Source organism: Helobdella robusta, assembly GCF_000326865.2.
Source record: "Helobdella robusta unplaced genomic scaffold HELROscaffold_111, whole genome shotgun sequence".
Classification (NCBI taxonomy): Eukaryota; Metazoa; Annelida; class Clitellata; order Rhynchobdellida; family Glossiphoniidae; genus Helobdella; species Helobdella robusta.
Genome location: NW_008703624.1, coordinates 103,799 through 121,394, shown reverse-complemented (window position 1 = coordinate 121,394; position 17,596 = coordinate 103,799). Strand labels below are relative to the sequence as shown.

Below are 17,596 nucleotides of genomic sequence, written 5' to 3'. Positions count from 1 at the left end.
CTAACGGAGTCAGTCATTGGTACACCAACACTTGCTATTAACGTACGTATTAATGCTTTTTTGTATTTTAATTTGGCTCTCCATAAAATTTTTCAAAAACTGTTTTTATTAAAAATGTGTACGACTCTCTTTACAAAAATCTGTTTGCTGTTACTTGCGATTTCTCTCCGTTAGTGTTCTAAATAATTAATTGATCTTTTACTTGTGCAAAAAATAATGGACTGTGGCAAAGTATCATATGATGCCTAACTACAAATTTTACATGGAGTCTGTCATCATGACGGTGGCTTGTTTGGTTTTGTCAATTATTTGGTTTTTGGTAATTTATGTTAAAAGAAAAGTAGACATGTTTCATAATTGTAACAATCTGAAAATTTTACTGATCACTGCTCATCCTGATGATGAAAGCATGTTTTTCGCTCCAACGGTTTTAAATTTGAGCCCCAATCACATTTTTTATGTGTTGTGCTTGTCCACTGGTTAGTTTTATAGTTTTTAATTTTAAAGGTGCTTTTATAATATTAATTTATTTATTTTAAACTTTCGCTGAGATATTTCTCTGGCCTTGAATTCTAGATTGTTTGAAAAATTAATTATTAATAAATCTATTTTATCTTTCAAAAAAATGTATTAGTTTGTCAAAAGAACATAATTTTTCTCATTGTTTAAACTTTAAATTTAATTAAAATGTTTTAATAAACGATAAATCATGACCATGAACTTGTTGGACTGCTATAAAAGGCGTGCGAACGGAAAAATATGTTCAAAACATTTTTTTATTGTTTTAACAAGTATTTATTTGTAAAAATTTTCGTTACTTTAAACAAATTTTGATTTGCGCATCGTTACACTAATATTTATTATCTTTGGCAAGAATTTATTTTCCTTCTTCCCTTGGTGAGCGGCGAGGTTTTTGAAGATTTGTTTTATTTTGATTGTTTTGTTTGATTTTATTGAATTTAATAAAATTAAGTTTGTTAAAAAAAAGTACCATTTACTGAAGCGTAGCACTAAAGTAAAAATTAAAAATTGTAACAAAAAATGTCTTCTGGAAAGCGCCAAAATTGTTGATCTTCAATTGATCAACAGTCAGAGGTTTTTATATTTTAAAAATATTTTCAAGCCTTAATTTCAATTAATATGAATATTTTATATTTTAAATTTTTTATATATTTTTATATAATGTTAATTTTTATATTCGACAATGGTTACTGCATTAAGTGGGTCTGTAAGCACTATGGAATTGAAAGCCATCTGCAAATTTGAAAAAAAACTGGGACATGACTTAACCAGGCATCCTTGTTGTATGGTTGCACTGCAGCAGTTAATGTAGCATACTGCAAAAATCGGAGGGTAGAAATAGTAATCCTTACAATAATTAAATTTTGTTTATTGTTGTTTATTGATTGTGATATTACTTTAAAAATTTAATTTATTGCGATATTTTAAAATTCAGTGATAATTAAATTTTCTTTATTGTTGTATGTTGATATGATAATAATACCTAAAAATTAAATTGAAATTTTTAATAATGATTAATGGTAATTACATTTTGTTTATTGATAGTGATAATAATATTAAAAAAATTGAAATATTTAATAATGAAATGGTAAATTTTTATAGCAAATTTTGTAATTTTGGGAGTTTATTATTAAAAATATGTGTTTGGAACACAACCATGATGTTGTAACATCCATATTTGTTCTATATGTAGATAACTGATGCCTTGCAGAAGCTGCTTTGGGGCAAGCTAAAAATATGTTGGATGCTGGTGCAAACCCAACACTTGTAACAAATTTCCTAAATCAATCAAACTTTCCTGCAGCAAGAAAAGATGCATATCATTTGAAGCATGGTTTTGTCAACAGTATTGGTATAATAATCTTGGGTCTTTAGGTAATTGTTTCGTCTTAACACATGAACAATATACCTGTATGCATTACTGTGTAAATATGTGTATATGTCAGTGTGTGTTACTATATGACACTTTATGTAATAAACTTTTTATTTTTAAAATTGTCATTCTATAACAAAAATGCTTTATATCTTAATAAACGTCAAATTTTGCGCTTCAACTGCGTCCTGTATCTTCAATATAGCGTCAACTTTGTTGTACAGACTTCGGCCATCTCATCGAATTCGTCGTGCGATTCTCACGCTTTTCACTGTCTAAATGTCGTATTCGCCCGCTCGTGATTCGCACGCCTTATAGCATCTCAACGTCGAATTCGGCGTGCGGATTGATTTCTATTTTCATCTCGACGTCAAATTCGTCGTGCTATTCTCACGCTTAAAAACCGTCTAAACGTCATATTCGCCCGCTCGTGATTCACACGCCTTATAGCATCTCAACGTCGAATTTGACGTGCGGGTTTTTCACGATTTATAATTTCAAACGTCGTATTCACCTGCCTGTGAAGGCGTCCCTCCACAATCCTCCACGTCCCTCCACAATCCATCTGCCCAACAGGTTTCACAGCATCCATATCTCAATTTTTTTCAATCCCAAATGTCGTCTTATTGGGAGATGTCAATGCACACGACCCACTGTGGTATTCAAGTCTGGAGGACACACAAGGAGAAGCCCTAGCCAGTGAAATCGAAAATTCTGGCTGTGGCACACTCAACTTGGATACCCCAACGCGTCTTCCAACATCCGGCCAACCTTCATCTCCAGATATCTCTGTCGCCTCAGATACGTTGATCATCAACATGGAATAGTCCACGATGACCTCACTCTCATCAGATCATCTACCCATTCACATCAGCTTACAAACAACAATTCAACATACTAACCCACCAAAAATCAGATTCATAAATTTCGCGAAAGCTAACTGGGATGGTTTCACCATAGAATCCGAAGCCGGATTTTCCAATCAAGTTTTCCTTTCCAACCTATCGTTTCGTCGTATTCTACAGGACGCAAGTGACCACAACATACCTTCCGGTAGACGAATTTCATATACTCCAGGTCTATCGAAAGAAATCACCGACCTAATGAAAAGACGGGATGATATCAGAGCTACAGATCCAACATCTAAGGACATAGCAATTACATCAACAATAATTCAACACAAAATCAACAAATTAAAACAATCACGTTGGAAGGATAACCAACACCAAACGCCTCTGGAGCACAATAAAAGCTTTTAGCGGCAAACCAATTCAATACCCCAACATCGCTATTAATTTCAACAACAGGTCACTAACCAACAACCTGCAAATAGCCAACTCATTCAATAAAATTTTCACATCAACTACTAAACATTCATCAAACAAACTAAATAGAATCACCAACAAAGCCGTCAAGAAACTTCCGCTTGACGGCTATCTTACACTAACCCCCAATCAGGTTACAGAAGCTATTAAAACTTCCAAACCGTCCAATGCAACAGGACCAGAAAACCTGACAATATTTCACCTAAAACACCTCGGCCCAAAGGGAATTTCCTTCCTAACAAATATTTTAAACGAATCCCTACGAACCTGTAAAATTCCTGAAATTTACAAGAAATCAAAAATCATTTCTCTACTGAAACCCGGCAAACCAGTTAACGACGCAAAATCATATCGTCCTATATCTCTTCTTTGTCCAGCAGTTAAAGTATTTGAAAAATGCCTTCTGCTGATCATCTCGAATCACCTAACCTTAGCGAGACATCAGCATGGTTTTCGCCCACTTCATTCTACAACAACAGCTCTCACCACGATGGTCACCGACATCGCAAACGGCTTAAATCAGAAGAGGCCAGCTCACCGAACAATCTTAACAGCATTGAACCTCACAAAGGCCTTCGACACCGTCAACCATCGCATCCTAATCTCCGACCTCATGTCATCATCGCTTCAACGGTCAATTGTCCGCTGGTTGTCAAACTATCTGCATGGACGCATCAACAGAGTTCCGCCGACAATTTTCAAAACAACGCACCATCCGCTCAGGAGTGCCTCAAGGTTCTGTATTGTCACTAACTCTGTTCAACCACTACGTCTCCAAAATACCTAACCCTCCTCCAGACATCAAAGTTATCTCTTATGCAGACGATTTTTCAGTTTACACTACAGGTCCGAATGTAGATGATTTGACACTTCAGCTCAATTGTTACCTTCCAAAGCTTTACGACTTCTTCAATAGCAGAAATTTGGAGATTTTCACCTCCAAATCCACAGTCACCTTCTTCACCACGCACACCTCACAGTATCACCATCATCCAGCAGTTAAAATAAATAATTCATTACTACTTGAACATAATCCAAAAATATTAGGCCTCACTTTAGACACGATGCTGTCCTTCTCACAACACCATAAAGAAACAGCATCCAAGGCCTCAATATGAAATAATATTTTAAAGGCACTAAGTGGTACAACCTATGGTCAGGACATGGAAACTCTTTTACAGACCTACAAAACCATTGGTCGTTCAACAACCGAGTATGCCTGTTCTGCCTGGGCATCTCTGACATCAGACTCGAGTTTCTCACGTCTTCAACGCTCGCAGAATGCTGCCCTACGTTTGATTACAGGTTGCCATGTCATCGCTTCAGAACGGCACCTTCACTCAGAAGGTAAGATGTTAACGGTAAGGCAGCATTCGGAGCTAATTCCAAGCTAATTCGAAGCTAATCACAATTCCTACTCCTATGCCATAATCCTAGCCACCCGTGCCATCATATCATCACGCAACAACATACTCATCGCAACATAAAGACCACCCTCCTCTCCAAATGGTCTTCAACAACTCATGCGGTTCTACCAACAACCATAAATAGCGATTCTCTGAAGTCCGCTCTAAGGTTAAAATTTAACCTAAAAGTCTCCCATGGATGATTAGTTAAACTTTTATTTGGTAAAAATCAATTCTTATGTTTTTTGCACTGAAATTTAAATTGAAAGATAAATTTTTATTAACAAAAATCTGTTTTTTTTATGGTTAAGTTTGAAAATTTTTTTACAAAAAAAGAACTTCAGAAATTAATAAAATTGGCACCATTTACACATAGATTCATCAATAATAAACCATAAAATTTTACAGGCTCTACATGATTAGCTGAATTTATATTCACACAAATTTCTTTGATCTTACACAAAATTGAAGTAAAAGAGACTGGTCTATAGTTTTCAGCCAACATTTCGTCACTTTTTTAAAAAAAGAAAGTAACATTAGCTGACGTGAACTGAATTGATAGTCGGCTGGTTGCTAATAACTCTTTGAAAATTAAAGTCACTGGTAGAGCAAAACACACAGCACAATTTTTTAGATGTATTGGATGAAGATTATCAGTATCAAATGATTTGTATGGTTCAAGACTTATTAACTTACTCATAACAAATTCATAGCTGATATCATCATGGTCGACGCTAACAAAATTAGTGAGGCTTTTATTAAATTAAACTTCAAATGATGGAAGTTCATCATCTTCTATAACAAAAACGTCTTGAAAACATTTATTTAATAAATTATCAATTTCATTTCGGTTTTGCATTATCACACCATTTAATATTCTGAGTACTTTGATTTGATTTGAGTACCTCTTCGTCGTTTAAATATTTGTAAAGCAACTTTGGTTTGTTTTTGGCTATTTCTTCCAGATTCTCTTCAAAAACTAGTCGGCTCTTTTTGGTTTTAAATCTGACTCAACGAGAATTGGACCAGGTTTAGTTGCATCTTTAGATCCGAGTCTCCCTAAAGCACAAGTGTTACGTCATTTTCACCAACAATTTCAAAAATATTTTCATCTCTCTTTTCAGATAAATTTTTTAGTCGACTCAGTTACACAATAAATGATAACGTTTTTCCTTCACTTTTTTCTCATTTAACTCACTGACTACCGAATTTGTGAAAACTATTATAACTATTAAATTATATAATTATAAAATGATTTCTTTGTGTTCTTACTGTCTTTAGTCACAATTTTGACCCATTCATTGCTAATGTTTGAAGATTTCACTGTTGTGATAGCAGTAGCACTTTCCTGTTTATATTTCAATTTATCATTTTTTATTCGAACTTTTAGTTTCATTACTTTCAAACTGTTACCCCGTTCCGAAAGTGACAAAACATATAACGAAATCACCACTCATGCAGCTTCCGGATGCTTCCAAGTGACTACCTTGTCTGAGACTCGGTCAATTTTTCAATTAAAATCTCCATCAGAATTATCAAAATAAAATTCAGCAAAATTAAACCAAAACTTACAAATTCGCTACACTTCTAAGCTGAAAATATAATAATTTTTGTAAAAACGTGCAGTACCTATTTTATCGCCAACATATTTTATTTAAATTCATTGTTCAAAACCTACAAAGATTGTGCACTGTGCAGGGTCAACTTTGATTTGACATGTTCCTTTATATATTTTTAATGATCTTTTTTTTAATTCTTTCGTCCATTTTGTACATTATTGTTTCTTGACATAACAGGCCTTTATTGTACCTTTCAAAGTCACCCATTAGGCCACTTTCACCGTTATTTGGGTATTTGACATCTCAAATTCATTACCATCAAACTGTTTGAAAGGATTGTTACAGGAATTTGAAAGGAACATGAATTATTGAAAATGATCAAAAAATATTATTTAACATTTAAAAAGGGTAATAAGTTTAACCTTTTTTATTGTTCTGCTATTCTCGATCTAAAGAATTTTTTTCTTTTTTGTATTTCTGAATTTTTAGGAATAATACGAAAGTACTTGGGTTGATGTCTCAAAGTGGATACAGTTGAATTTTTGGCACTTGAAATTCTGAACTTTATAATTTAACATTTGTTTCATTTCTGGGGTCATTTTGATGAATAATTTTATCGTTAAAATGGCATTAAATTGATTGATCAACTAACAATTTTTAATGCTTACTTATTTTCAGGAAATTATTACAAAATTGGATATAAACGTGAAGAAGAATTTAAGAAAAGTTGCAATATACTAGGTGTCGATGAAAACAGAGCATTTATAATTAATAACGAGTAGGATTAAAGCTGATATTTTGTTCGCTAATTTATTTTTAAATTTTTATACCTTCCACAATTATTAGAATTTTTTAGAAGAAAACATTGATATTTTTAGCACTAAGCCACTTTTTTGCCAAATCCAAAGTTTATTTGATTCTTAATTGGCTATGCATCAAATGTCACCCATTCTTTCAGTTCACATGCAAATGTTAATACAAATGTTCAAAATTTTCAAAATGCGTTTTTGCTCTGGAGTTGGTTGAAAGTTTTTACCGGATCATCCAATAAACTTTGTATGCTTCTAAATACAATAAATTATTTAAGAAAATTGAACTGCGCTTCTATGGTTTTACGCAAATTTTGGAATTCATCAATTAAATCAGCCAGTTGTAATTTTATTTAAAATTGGTCAAGCAATATAAAACTTTAATGTTTTTTTTGTAACAATATTGTTATAACCGACCCCTTTATCTTATAGGGTATGGTTATTTCTCTCTACGTGGATTCTCGGTTCCTAAGCAGATTTATTTCAGATGACTTTATTAGAAAGAAAACAGTGCTGGCAATCACTTGTGTGTATTGCCGTAATCGATCACTCGTTCGTTCGATCATTAAATCGTTATAACACAGCACAATAACTAATCGACAGGTAAATCTCGGAATAAAGCTATTCGTCAGTAGTTAAGTTTCTCTTGTCCGACTTTTGTTTCTCTTACATTGAGTTCTCTAGTCCTGGTATTCTTTACTGCAGTGAGCTTCCAGCTATCGGAATCTTACCTCTGCCACCAGGTGTTTAATCTCCTGAAGATCCCACTTCTAACACCAGTGTCGTAACCTCTTCGACCTCGTAACTACCAACACCGATGTTATAGCTTCAGTACTCGCTATATCTCCAACACCGTGTTGTAGCTTCCAACGATAGTCAAGAGTTCGTTTATCCGTAGGTTCAAGATCTCCGATAGATGAACACAACAACTTTAAACGCAAACTACGTCAAACGTTTATTTAATACCAACATTAATAGAAACAATAACTTAATCGTAATAACTACATAAAATCACATTTACGTCAATTGTGCTCCGTTTTCTGATTACCTGTATTCCTCGTGTTATCTCCTCATCCTTTTTTTCGAGTTATTCTCTTTTTTTATACAGCTTTCTTTTACAATGCATATACATTTTACAATACGGCGTACCATAGATAATTATTGTCATAATTATGGAGCGCTGTATTTATAACAATATTTTGTTTCTGGATCATCTTCTTTAGCTTGGCTTTTAACGTAAGCAACTTTATCTTAAGCTTTAAATACACTCTATATATTTTAAGTGCACTATTTTAACGACAAAATGTTAAAACATCCACCCCACTTTATTTGGTTTAATAATAACTATTGGCAAGGGGTGCCAAGAATCCCTGGGAAGTATGCAATAGCGGAGGGATGTTGCAGAAAAATTCAGAATGGCCCCTCTATGAAGACATGAAAGCTCTAAATTTAAATGGATACAACTGATCGTCTAATTTGGCGCAAAAAGTTGATGGCAAAGAGAACAACGTTCTACCTCGGGAAACAGGGTCTCTGGACGCAAATCGAAGATTGATTGATTGACAAACGCCAATTGGACATCATTTCTCAGGGCATAAAAACTGCTGCCCAGTTTGCACATGGCCTTAGTCTTCTTGGAGGGATCATTGTCGCTGTTCACTGTTGGTTTACATATGAAAACACGTTTTGTATGCGGGTCATGATCTCATTTTCGTGCCAGTTTTTCTATTTCCAACATTTTTTCCAGGTAAGAGAAGCTCATAACCACAACTGCTAATTCCATCTTTTGAGGTTATTTCTACTATTCCCTAACCATTTATCTACTTAAGGTTTGAACTATAATTGAAAATCTACCATATTTTTCTTTATTCTCACACTGTTTTTTTTTTATTAGTTTTCTTTTATCCGAATCAATTTTTCAAACCTCGTATTCTGGTCGGCCATGCGTTATAATTTGTTTTGGACAGCTGGTAGCATTTCATAATTTTTTATTTGTAACAATTCTATTCGCTAATTTTTTTAACTTTTGAATATAGAAATTTAAAAGATAATCCAGAATTGGTTTGGAATTCTACGATCGTTTCTGATGTGGTAAAAGGTTATACAATCAAATATCAAATTAATGTTGTAAGTTACATTTTTAAACAATATTTATTTTAAAACTACGAACTCAACTAGATTTAAAATTGTCCACTGCAGTTGTTTTGCTGAACGCACACGGTGTACGTATGCAAGTCATTGAGTTTTGGATAGATAGTATTCGAACCAGGTCATTGTGCAATGACAACAACGAGAGACATGACACTTTTACCAAATCAGCTAACTCAACAATCATTTTGTAAACATCCGTTCAGATTTTATGATTAAAATGCTGCGTAAACAATAATATTGCGTTATAAGAGTTCATCAATATTCCAATTTTTTAGTTGATAACGTTCGATGACTATGGAGTTAGCGGGCATTTAAATCACATTGCTATACACCTTGGAGTCAGGTATCAATTAATTACATCAAAACAAGATTTTTTTTTATCAGCCAATAAAGTGACTAATAATATTTAGCTGCATATTGGGTTGTCATTAATATAATTGAATGGTTAAATTAAATATTTTAGAGGTTTTATAAATTTAGCGATGGTCAACGGAAGCGTGTGATTATGTCAACTTATACCAGTCGTAGACAAAATTTTGATGTAAGTACTGATGTGAGCGCCTTTAAACGCTCATGATGATGATGATAATATCATTCCAGTTCAATGCTCTATAACAAGGAAACCGTAAAAATTTTTACTCTTATTTTGATATGTTGTATCGGTGACTCAACTCTCATGTTGAACAGATACAAATGGTTGATGATGAAATCAACGATGTCAATCCTTGGGCTTGATTGTGAAAGATTTCTAAATCATGTTTGACGATCTTTTTAGCGTTTTATTTTAAGCGAGTACTAACCCGGTAATAATTTTCCTTAACTGTAAGCAAATAACCAATTATGGTCAATAGCTGCAAAGAAGTTTTAAAAAATAGAGAATATTAGGATTTTTAAGTTATCTACACCTCATTTCTTCTGAGACGAATTTATGCCATTGAACGACAATTGATAATTGGAATATGAAATCACAAATCGCTTTGATGAAAATTTTTATAAGATTGATAGATTGTCTTAGTTGAGGATTCGTAATTATTGAAAACATGGAGATTAGAACTAACTTTAACTGTTTTAGGAATTGTACTAGAAAGAACTTTTTTTAAATAACAGTTTGAATTTCACTTTTTACGTTTATATTTCATTTTTAAATTAATGGTTTCGTTTCGGATAGGAGAAAGGTAACTAAAACTAGAAATGCTAAGCTATTTGACTAATGAATTGAAAAGATAAAATTTTGAGGCTCTGTGGATATCTTCCACATTTATTTTATCTTTTTTACCTTTTTTATATTTTCTAGACTATTTCCTCAATACTCCAAAAGCTAAATTACTATTTGCAAAGCAGTTTTTATAAAAATTATTTTTAATTTTTCTCCATTGTAGTTTTTTGTTTTCAGAACTAGCTAATAATAGCTTTATTTAAGTTTAATGTTTCATACAATTAGATAAAATCGATGAACAGATTATTAAATTTACAGGAGATTGATGAGAGTTTACAAGATTCCAGGTACATCTGCAATTTAAATCTTCTCAACTAGATTCATCTGATTTTAAACATTATTTAATTTTGAAGGATTGTCTTTATTTGAGTTGAAAAGTGTCACTGTGTTTAGGAAATACCTGTCATTCGTTGACGTTTTATGTACAATGACTTGTGCCGAGTTAGCTTTCTTCTGTTCCTTCAAGCAATTTAAAAAGGCATTGGTAATTGGAACTGTCATATTTAACTGTTATTTTTAATAAAATGTTAATAAATATAATTTTTCAGGGTGCAATGCTAGCTCATTCATCTCAAATGACTTGGTACCGATTTTTATATATAATGTTTTCCAGATATATGCTAGTGAATGAACTAGTGCCAATTTCGTTTTAAATCTTAATGCTAATGAATAAATTAATTTGTTGTTTATTAAAATAAATTATTAATAAAAATGTTTAATGCAAATTTATGACTACAGTTAAACAAAAATCTGATCACCTTATCCCAAATAATTTCATCTTTATCGATTGCTTTATTTTGAATTAGTCTTCACGGACGTCAAGTTGCACTGGCTCGGACAGATCAGTGCAGAGAGTGGCTCACTAAAAGCAAAGGTGAACAAATGAAATCTCTGTATCGTATAGCAAAACAAGCAAAGCGTACGAAAAAGACATAGTTGGTGCCTCATATATCAAAAACGACAAAAATGAGATGGTTCTTGAACAACATGAGATCAAGCTACAGCGGAGAGAATACTTCAACCGTCTGTTAAACGAAACAAATCCCATCAATGTTAACTTTGACGTTCCACCCATCGAAAGTCCGATTCCAGACATCACTATAGAGGAGCTTACAGAAGCTCTGAAAGCTATGAAGGATGGAAAGGCAGCAGGGCCCTCTGGACTCACAAATGACATTATCAAAGCGTCTGGTACTGCAGGTATCCAAACGTTACTACAACTTTGCCGTGAAATATGGAGAAATTGCTCGAAGTGGAAACAGTGCCATAACTTCTCTTTCAGATGTTGAAGTACCTGGCACACGTCCCAAAGGCCGTCCAAAGAAGTCCTGGTCGCAAACAATCGAGCAAGACATGAAAGCTCAAAATTTAAATGAAATGGATACAACTGATCGTCTAATTTGGCGCAAAAAGTTGATGGCAAAGAGAACAACGTCCTACCTCGGGAAACCGGGTCTCTGGACGCAAAACGAAGATTGATTGAATTAGTCTTCACTGATATAGATGTCTCAAACATTGTGATTCATGAATTTCAAACATGTTTTTTATTTTATTTGCGATTAGATCATTGTAGTTATTTATTTTTTACCTCGTTACGTTGTTCCTTTGCCAATGTTTTGAAATGTCGATCATTCATTTCTTTCTTCATTTTTTTTCTGTTGAGCAGTTCTGGCTTACGCAGGACTGCTTACACGTCACTCCGTGCTTGGACTTTAAAGTATTGTAGTAACAAAAGCTGTTCACCACACAACATTCATACATATTTTGATTGTATGCAATGCAGACGCAGTCTTTGAGTTTCGGACAGACAGCTTTCGAATCAGGTCACTGCGCATTTCTATTATTTTAATTGAAAAGACGAATTTATGCTGTATTTATCTTTGTAGGTTTATTTTGTCTATACTTCTTGGACAACATTTTTACAGTCTTCAATAATTTATCCAGAAAAAAAATTGGATGTCCTTCAAATAATAATAACAATTTTTATAGCGCTAATGCAAGCAACTGAAGCTCTTTTTGCCAGGAAATAGATGCAATATGTTGTAGATTTATAAAAATGTTTCTATGATAAGCTTAAAGAATAAAAACTATCATCAATAAAATAATTCAGTTTAAAAAATGAGCAATAAAAATAAAAAGATGACCAGCTACAGCAGCGAATTGTAAATTGAGTTTTCAGTATTTTTTAAAGTAGTCAATGAAGTGCAGGTTCTTATTTGATGAGGCAGCGTGTTCCAAATTTATGATGAAATGCACGGGCGATGTTGGTTGAAGCATATTGTTGGGTAATTTTGGATATTTGGACGAGCGTTAGCATTTGTTGGGTATTTTGAGCAGGCCCGGTTCTTCCATCAGGCAAACTAGGTAGCTACCTAGGGTCGCTGATTTTAGGGGCCGCGTATTTTGCAAAATAACCTAAATAAGCATCAAATTTTTTTTTTAAATTGTAAGAACCTATCCAATAAACTAGGTAAAATATGGGTGGATAATATATAGGTTCAAAAATAATATAATGTAATATCAATACGTATATAAAAAAAAACTAGAAGAAACCCATATATCATGGGTAGAGTAGCCAAAAACATACATGTAGCTCTGCCAAATGGCTGGAACCGGGCCTGATTTTGAGGGCAATTAGGTTCCTTAGATACAGTGGCTGTGATGTTAGTAACGTTTTCATGGTTATTGTTGCAATATTGAAATTTATACGACATCTGACTGAAGGCCAGTGAAGAGACCTCCTGGTTGTTGATTGAGTTAGTCTGATGTACTGGAACTTTTGTGTTCAGTGCAATGCCCTTTAATGAGCACGACGTGCGCTTGCAACGTTTTACGTTTCTGTTAGAGACGTTTCTGTTACTTTACTTGCATGTATCTGTATCGGGAGTTTGTCGCGGTGATTAGCACTTATAAAAAAACTAGTGCCACTGGATAAATTGCTTTTATGATTTTTTTTCATGAAAGTAAAATAAGAAAAATCGGTTATATTTTTAAAAGTATAACAAAGTAAAAATGCCGTTCACAAAAAATTATTGGATAATATAGAAATACAAACTGTTAAACTAAATTTGTTGAAAAGACTCAAAAGTTAAAGTTTTTGCTTAAAAAATTGAGTAGTGAGGTGATGTTGCTGACTCGTAATTGTTGGTCTTCTGAAAGGATTGAAAACATTGAAGAAAAAATCCGGTGGTTTAGCAGCAGTTTAATAATGTGGTTGTGACGTCAGTAAAATGTTTTTATGTGGACGAATTTAACGTTTTTTCTAAGCTCTGAAGCAAAATTTTCATTTCATGAAACAAACAATTTCTGTAGGATTCGTACATTGGTTTAATTTTGTGATTGGTTTATACGTTGAATTCATATTAAACATTCCATGTTAAAGCATAACGATTCGACTTGAACGCAAGAACGACGCAGTAAAAATTAATGTTCAAATCACAATAGACAGCTTTGAAATGACTGAGCTATACAGCTTTGGTTTGTTCATCCATTGTTCTGGTGCGCAGTGCATCTACAGTCCGTATGTTATAATGCTATTTTACTTTGCAAAATATTCCATTCTTTATAAAGTGTCAAGCAGCATTTTCAAGCCAAAGTTTTTAAAATCTTATAATGAATTCCAATACGGGTGACGATAGTAACATGAATACTTTGATTTCAGAATTTGATTCTAATTTTTTTCAAGTCCATGATGAAAATGAATCATTAGACAACACAAAAGATACAGGTGAACATAATAAAAATGCGACTAAAATGAACTCTATCCCTGAAACTTTTAAAAAAGTCTTTACAGCTTTGTCGTCGAGGCCTGGTGAAACAAAACTTTCTTCGTCGGAACAACGGGAATTTTTGAAAAAAGTAACAGTAGGACCATTACCTCAAAGGTTTTTGGTTAAATTTGTTGGTAGTAGACCATGTAGTGGATTGTGGGGGTCGAAACATACCAGAGAACCTGTTGATAATATGGTGCAAGAACTGAGACAAATGGACAAAAAAGATGATTTGCCATTAATAAATTTCAAAATACAGGAAGATGGTATAAAGGTAAATTAAATCTCCTATTGCTGTTTTTTTTATTTTTTTTTCTGGTTATTTTTTTCACTTCTAAATATCTATATTCAATATACATAGGTATAAGTCACATTACAAAAACACAAGGTGGTATTATATTTTTAATAAATTAAGATTATTAGCAAATTCAAAATATTTTTTTTGTTATTTTGAAAAATTTTGTTAGGTCGGTTTAATTTGATATAACAAGTAATTACCTACAAAAATATTTTCAGATGGCCGTTCATCCAAAAAGCTGTTCTAGTAAAAAGTTTTCTGAATGTACTTTTATTCCTCTGCATTTTATTTCATACGCAGTCCAAGATTACCGCTATTCAAAGTTATTCGTTTTCATTCTTGTACGCGAAATGTCGAGTAAAATAAAAGTAACGGAATGTCATGCATACCTTTGCGATGGAATGGTGTCGTGCAGACAAATGTCTCTTTCAATGGCCGATGCCTTTAAAAAATTAGAACTACGCGTTAAAGACAAACCCGTAAAATTTCAAGTTGATTTAAAATTTGCAGACGTTGATACAACAGACATTTAAAAACATGCTTAATTTGTAAAATTTTTAACTTGTAAAATTAAACAAAAAATTATTATTTGTTTTTTTTTCAAAAAGATATTTTTTAAATATCTGGTTTTTTCGTGTATTAAACCGTACGTCATCTGTTTATGCGATATTTATTTGTGATATATATATATATATATATATAAATTGTATTGAAACATATTTTGTGTAAATAAAAATAAATCAAGTTAATCGCTAATTATACAAAAAATTTTATATGAGCTCTAGACTTCAAAAAATAGGTTCAATCTGGTTGTGGGAGTTTTTGTGGAGAGAAAAATTTGCGCGCACACCGTTTAGATGTAAGTTGTCAGTAAAACTGTGTTATTAAAAATGCTTGTTTATTTCAATCACGATCTGAATTATTTTAAAATCATATAATGTTATGTGTCTGGCATTAGAACATAAAGTTTGTAAAAATTTAATTAAGTAGAATTAAAGTTGTGTTGCATAGTTACACAAATACCACGTAAATTGCTAACAGGTTCCCCACACATGTGGAAAAATGGACCAAATAATGCTGAAAAAACCGTCCGTAATTCCGCAGCAAAGTGGCACATTAGGTTACACTCAATCAGTTTTTCAGTTAAATAATCAACATCGAGATAGTTTGTTATCGGAGGGATCTTTGCCTTTTTCAAAACTTTATAGGCGTCGAAAGAACAAAAGTCCCGACAATGCTCCTCTGTCTTCCTTAGTTATCTATCGAACTGCTGACGAAAAAAAATCGAAAAATTTCGAAAGAGATAGGGTAAAAGAATGTAATATTAACGGTGGTTCTGTATTGCAGAAAAGTAACGATGATTCCAAACGTTATAATTCCGGAGAGCAATGTCGCATCATTGAAAAAAAGCGAGGGAAACACCAATGCAAAGATAATGTCACCGGACAACGTGGTTTTCAAACCAAAGATAAAAAAATTGAAGAAGCTTGTGTTGTAGACAAGTCAAAAAATGTCTCTTTCCAAAATGGTAAAGAATGTAAAAAATGCAAACCAAAATTTAAACCTATTCGGTTTTCAATGGCTAAATTGTTTGAACCAACAGTTGTCGAAGATGACGGTGTATGCGAGGGAATTGCTGAAATAACAATTAACAATGCTGACAGAAGAATTGAAGCTGAGTTTTTGGGCACAAAAAGTAGAATTTTTAGAGCCCAATCAAAAATGACTGATATGCTACGAGACAAATTTTCACGCTGGATTTATTTGCCCGAAAATTGTAAACATTGATTTTAAACGCTGAAATTAAAAATTTTTTAACATCGAAAATTGTAAACCAAACAATAAAATTTATTTGGTTAATTGACTGATTGGATAGGACGGCGGTGAAGTGCTAAATTGAAAAAAATTGTATAAACATTGATATGAAAAATTAACATCTTTACTAATTAATTACTTACTAATATTACTTTTACGGTAAGGCCACAACAATTATGTTAAATATGCAAAATTGGATGAAAATGTCAAAAATATCGAATTTTTAATTTAATCTTTGAATTAAGATTTTGTTCATTTATTTAAAAAAAAATCTGATAAACGTAGAGGTTGATCTAGTCTAATCTGTTTGTTAGTTGTAGTTGATATGATTTGCTAACGAATCCTGAATATGATGGGCATTTTGAAATGCATTTTTTTTTGTATTTTATAACATTAAAAGGTCTGATACACCTAAGATTTTATGAGTGCTTTAAATGTTTATAGGCCTTTTGTAATGATGTTTTTGACACCTGTTTCAAACAAGGTGTCGGAGTTTAATAAAAAAAATTATTTCAACTCAAACTCAGTATCTGTTACCAACTTCAACTCCAGGTCCAATATTCCGACTTCAACTCCCGACTCCCATAATAATTTTTCAATTTTTGCTTGATAATTTTACTTAAATAACACTACTCAATGAAAGATATTTTTTAAAACATTTATAATCAACCAATAGAGTTGTTTTCTTTTGTAAAATTATCTCTTCTAAAATACACATATTAATGGGTTTTTTTATTTTCTGTTGTTTCTTGTTTTCTACATCTGAACATGTAAAAATATTACTCTGAAATTTTTTATTTTCTATGTCTTATTTAATGATATATAAATCTACTTGAAAAGCTACGTTCATACATTCATATATATTTATTTATTGCAAGAGATTTGTATCCCATAATTGAAGAAATTGTTTTTGCTAATTTTTTTTGTGAGAAGTTTTGTTCAAGTCATCTGTTACCAAAATTGTTCGGGATGAGGGACTGAAAAAGTCATTTTATAGTGTGTTATACTGAAATAGCGTTTTTTGCTTTTAATGTTTAGTTATTGCAGTTTTATTGAACCCATAACCAATGTATGAAAAACAAAATTTTTATTTGAAACTTAATAGAAAATAAGACTGAAGGATAAGTTTATTTTTATCTTTTTGCGTTCTTCATTTATATTTATACGTATATCGTCATTCTTCCAAACACAACAACAACAATATTTTAATAAGATAAGAGCTATATTATTACATTAAAAAATACAAGTAAACAAACTATTAAATAATCCAAACTTCAACAACTTAATTTTGAAAAGTTTAAAAAATTGAAAAGTAGGTGATGATTTTGTAAATTATTATAATTTTATTTGTAA

The 17,596-nt window shown here is 32.3% G+C and overlaps 3 protein-coding genes across 3 annotated transcripts; all 3 read left to right on the top strand.

The window, feature by feature from the left end:
- Positions 1-346: 346 nt before the first annotated feature.
- On the top strand, positions 347-11,072 carry HELRODRAFT_116956 (hypothetical protein; the record flags this gene model as incomplete). The annotated part of the gene is made up of 7 exons (XM_009013166.1): positions 347-479; positions 6,863-6,962; positions 9,030-9,120; positions 9,420-9,487; positions 10,619-10,647; positions 10,714-10,844; positions 10,909-11,072. 7 exons carry the CDS (start codon positions 347-349, stop codon positions 11,011-11,013), a joined length of 657 nt encoding a protein of 218 aa, XP_009011414.1. The 3' UTR covers positions 11,014-11,072.
- A 3,143-nt stretch (positions 11,073-14,215) lies between these two features.
- Positions 14,216-14,901, top strand: HELRODRAFT_125222 (hypothetical protein; the record flags this gene model as incomplete). Its single annotated transcript, XM_009013165.1, has 2 exons — positions 14,216-14,404; positions 14,647-14,901. Coding segments are annotated over 2 exons (444 nt in total), but the record flags the coding sequence as incomplete, so codon positions are not given.
- A 589-nt stretch (positions 14,902-15,490) lies between these two features.
- HELRODRAFT_183570 (hypothetical protein) lies at positions 15,491-16,216 on the top strand (the record flags this gene model as incomplete). The annotated part of the gene is made up of 1 exon (XM_009013164.1): positions 15,491-16,216. The coding sequence occupies one exon, from the start codon at positions 15,491-15,493 to the stop codon at positions 16,214-16,216; it is 726 nt and encodes a 241-aa protein (XP_009011412.1).
- Positions 16,217-17,596: the final 1,380 nt, after the last annotated feature.